Here is a 4,292-nt window from a genome sequence, read left to right as displayed (position 1 = left end):
CCCCCCACCCCCACCCCTCGCCTGCCCTCCAGCCCTCAGTGGATTGGGGGCCAGCAGAAGCCTGGACTTTGGTCTCCTTTCCTCCCAGTCCATTGAAGGCTCCATGGTGACCCTGAGCCAAGGCGATTGGATGGGGCTCCCGGACCTGCAGGTCAAGGACTGGATGTGCAGGAAGCGAAGGTGAGGCTGCCCTGGAAAGCCCCAGATGGGCAGGGAAGACCTGGGCCCGACCCGACATTGAACTGTGAGCCAAAGGGCTTCGGGGCTCATCTAGCCCGCCCTTCCTCTTACTCCAGGGGGGGAAGCTGAGGCTCGGCTGGGGAAAGGACTTGCCCAGGACCACACGGGGAGTGAACAGCAGAGCTGCGGTCACCTAGGACTCCCTGTCCAGTGCGCCTGCCGCACGACCTCGACCTGGCCTCCTTGTAGCATCCCAGGCTCTAAGGAGAGGGTGACAGCTGGCCCCTGCCCGCCACGCCCTGCCCCGGAGCCTCCGGCCCAGGCTCCCAGCCCTCTGGCCTCCCAGGATTCTGAGCCTGGCCTGGAACAGTCTCTTTTTGTCTAGGTCAGCTAATAGGATGCACTTTTTAAAAAAAATGTTTCTGCATTAGAAACATAACCATACTACAGAAAACTGAAAACTGAGAAAAGGAAAACAACTGACGCCTACCTAGCACTGCCGCATCTCGGCGGGGGGTTCTCTTCCCATCCGGTTTCCTGCTCCATAAAGACCACACTGCACACTTCTCTCCACCCCAGAGAGACAGCAGAATCACTGAATAGATCAATTCTAGCCCCCGGCTCGCCCTCGTACGTTTCCTCCGCCCTCGGGGCTGTGACAGGGGGCCTGTTGTCCCCACCGAGAAGGCAGTCGGCCTCTCTGGCAACTCCGTTTCCGCCCCTCCGGGCCTCACTGTCTGTCCCTTGGACACAAAGACTTTTTGTCTCTGAAAATTTGATAGGAAGACATCCAGGCTGGTGTGGTGATGTGTTAACAGACAGCTGGGAACGTAAATTTAACTTGTGGACATGCCCTTTTCTATCGGACTCTTAAAATGTAACATTATGTCATGAGGATTTCACATGGCCATTACACAGTGTTTGCAACCGTCCTTTCACGTGGCCACTTATACTCCCAAGAGACGGTGAGCATCTTCACTGAGTAATTCCTCCATACCCAGCCTTGTGCTTAGATGTTGGAGCCAAAAGCCACAACAGGTGCCCTCCTGTCCTCATGGTGCTGCCACGGTTCCTAGACCACTTCCCAGTCATGGAGCTTTCATTCTTTCCAATGTGCCATTATTATAAAGAACCCCGGATGCAACATCTTCTTAGGACAGTCCTTTAAAACAATTTTTACTAAAATACAGAAGGGGAAATGACCAGCCCACAGGCATGGATTCCAGACTTCCAGTTTCAGGATCAGACTAATGAGTTGGGTTGGCTGGAGCGGCCTTAGGGGATGTGCTCTGAGCTTACACTGCAATCACGGGTTGTATTGAAGGCCTGTCACAGAGGATTCCCTTCAAGTGAGTTAATCCGTAACAAAGTGTCCACAAGTCAGGGAAAGTAACTCACCTACGGTCACCCAGGTAGCTACAGGGAGGAGCTGAGATGATGTCAAAGTCTGTGCGTCGGGCTTCCCTGGTGGCGCAGTGGTTGGGAGTCCGCCTGCCGATGCAGGGGACGCGGGTTCGTGCCCCGGTCCGGGAGGATCCCACGTGCCGCGGAGCGGCTGGGCCCGTGAGCCATGACCGGGGAGCCTGCGCGTCCGGAGCCTGTGCTCCGCAATGGGAAAGGCCACAACAGTGAGAGCAAAAAAAAAAAAAAAAAAAAAAAAAAAATGTCTGTGCGTCACCCACTGGCAACGCTGGCCCTGGTCATGGCCCCGGAAAGGATTGCGATAATAGCAATAGAAATAACAACAACGACGGTAGTAGCGAGATCCTAATAATAATAGTTTCTGCTGCTACTGTGTGGGCTAAGGACTATGCTAAGTGCTTTACATGGGTTATGCTTTCACCAACTTATTTACTGAAATACAGGGACATACAGAGAACTACACAGTTCATATGCCTACAGGTGGGTGAAATTTCTCAAAGTGGATACACCTGCGCTTCAGCCACGCAGACTCAAAAAACAGACCCCCCTATCCCCAGAAGCCCCCTCAGACCCCTCCCAGTCACCACCCACTTCCTAAGAGGTAGCCACTCGCTTGACCTCTAACTCTGTGGATTAGTTTTGTCTGTTTCTGAACTTTATAAAAACGGAATCCCCCCACATTTATGTAAAATATTATTTAGTCATTTGAGGAAATAGTAGTGGCCGACCTCACGTCACTTACTACCTGTCATGTTCTATTCTAAATTCTTCATTCGTATTATCTAACCCTCTCAACAATGTCAGGGAACGGGTGCTGTCACCACGGTCATCCTCATTTTGCAAAGGAGGAGCCCAGGCAGAGGGTTCCAGGCCCAGAGCTCACTGGTGGCAGAGCCAGGATTTGAACCCAGGCTGTCTGGCACCGGAGGCCACACTCTGAACCCCACCCTAATGAGGCGCCCTTACCAGCTCCATTTTGCAGAGGAGGAGACTGAGGCTCCGAGAGGTTAAACCACTTAACCAAGTGCCACACGTCTGGGTGGTGCAGCCACTGTCCAGCTCCAGGGCCTGACTCCAGCCTGTCCACCTCCGCCGCAGTCCGCTCTGTGACACTCACCCTCCCTCGTCCTTCCCCGCAGAGGTCTTCGCAACAGCCGGGCCACGGCCGGGGACATCGCCCACTACTACAGGGACTATGTGATCAAGAAGGGCCTGAGCCACAATTTCGTGTCTGGCGCTGTGGTCACGGCCGTGGAGTGGGGGACGCCTGAGCCCAGCGGCCCCGGCGCCCGGGACCCCAGCCCCCTATTCCAGGTGAACGGCTTCGTGACCACCGCGGACCAGAGCCAGCAGCCCTTCTCCCTATGCGCCCGCAACGTGGTCTTGGCCACTGGCACGTCTGACAGCCCAGCCCGGCTGGGCATCCCCGGGGAGGCCCTGCCCTTCGTTCATCGTGATCTGTTGGCCCTGGAGGCAGCCAGGCGGGCAGGCACCGTGTCCCCGTCCTCGGACCCCGTCCTCATCGTCGGGGCGGGACTGTCGGCGGCCGACGCGGTCCTCTACGCCCGCCACTACAACATCCCTGTGATCCACGCCTTCCGCCGGTCCATGGACGACCCCGGCCTGGTGTTCAACCAGCTGCCCAAGATGCTGTACCCGGAGTACCACAAGGTGCACCAGATGATGCGGGAGCAGTCCATCCTGTCGCCCAGCCCCTACGAGGGCTACCGAAGCCTCCCCGAGCACCAGCTGCTGCTCCTCAGGGAGGACCGCCAGGCTGTGTTCCGGGACCCCCAGGGCCTCCAGAAGGTCTTCGGCATCGCCCTGGTGCTGGCCCTCATTGGCTCCCACCCTGATCTGTCCTTCCTCCCGGGCGCAGGCGCTGACCTCGCCACAGACCCCAACCAGCCACTGAGCGCCAAGAGGAACCCCATTGATGTGGACCCCTTCACTTACCAGAGCGTCCACCGGGAGGGCCTGTACGCCGTGGGGCCACTGGCCGGGGACAACTTTGTGAGGTTTGTGCAGGGCGGGGCCCTGGCCGTGGCCAGCTCCCTACTGAGGAAGGAGGCCAGGAAGCCGCCCTAGCACCTGGCCTGGCATCCTTGCACCCAGGCCCTAAAGAGGAGGGGAGAGCCCCACGGCCCTGCTGGACGCAGAGCCCGTCCCAAGATGCCCCAGTGATGGGAGGGGGCCTCTCCTGGCAGGAGACAGGAGCGGCCACGAGCCCACGCAACGGCCCTCTCAGATGAAGAGTGAGAAACCCAGGCTGCCAGGACTCAGACCAGGGTGGAAACTGACCACAGGACAGGGGAGGCCCAGAGCTGTAATTGGGGGTGAAAGCTGCCGGTGTGAGCTGGGATCACCGGGGCCGGCTGAGCACCGAGCCAGGAGGACCCCGGGCCCTGCTCTTTCCAGAATCGGGTCCCAAATAAAACCAGCGCCTGCCTGCACTCCTGTGTCTGAGGACTCTGTGCTTGGGGAGGGGGCCAGGTGCCCAGGACCTGCTCTGGGAGCTGGGGAGTGGGGGCAGGGGGAGAAGCAAAGGGCCTGGTGGGAGAAGGTCCTTGGGCTGGGGGGCACCAATGGATGGTGCCCCAAGAGGAAGGGCAGCTGAGTGGGAGCAGAGGAGACAGCAGCTGTGTTTGAGGAATGGGTGGTGGGGAGGCTTTCCTGCTCTGCCCACCCCT

The 4,292-nt window shown here is 58.4% G+C and overlaps 1 protein-coding gene across 1 annotated transcript in view; it reads left to right on the top strand.

Moving 5' to 3' along the window:
* The window catches only part of OSGIN1 (oxidative stress induced growth inhibitor 1), an 11,206-nt gene extending 7,154 nt beyond the window's left edge, over positions 1 to 4,052 (top strand). Inside the window, exons 5-6 of the mRNA XM_007452526.1 lie at positions 89 to 180; positions 2,742 to 4,052. Of these exons, the coding sequence (XP_007452588.1) occupies positions 89 to 180; positions 2,742 to 3,690 (1,041 nt within the window). The 3' untranslated portion in view covers positions 3,691 to 4,052. The remainder of the gene's footprint in view (positions 1 to 88; positions 181 to 2,741) is intronic.
* Positions 4,053 to 4,292: the final 240 nt, after the last annotated feature.

This window comes from Lipotes vexillifer, unplaced genomic scaffold (genome assembly GCF_000442215.2).
Source record: "Lipotes vexillifer unplaced genomic scaffold, Lipotes_vexillifer_v1.1 scaffold443, whole genome shotgun sequence".
NCBI lineage: Eukaryota > Metazoa > Chordata > Mammalia > Artiodactyla > Lipotidae > Lipotes > Lipotes vexillifer.
This window is presented reverse-complemented; position numbering and strand designations above follow the sequence as displayed.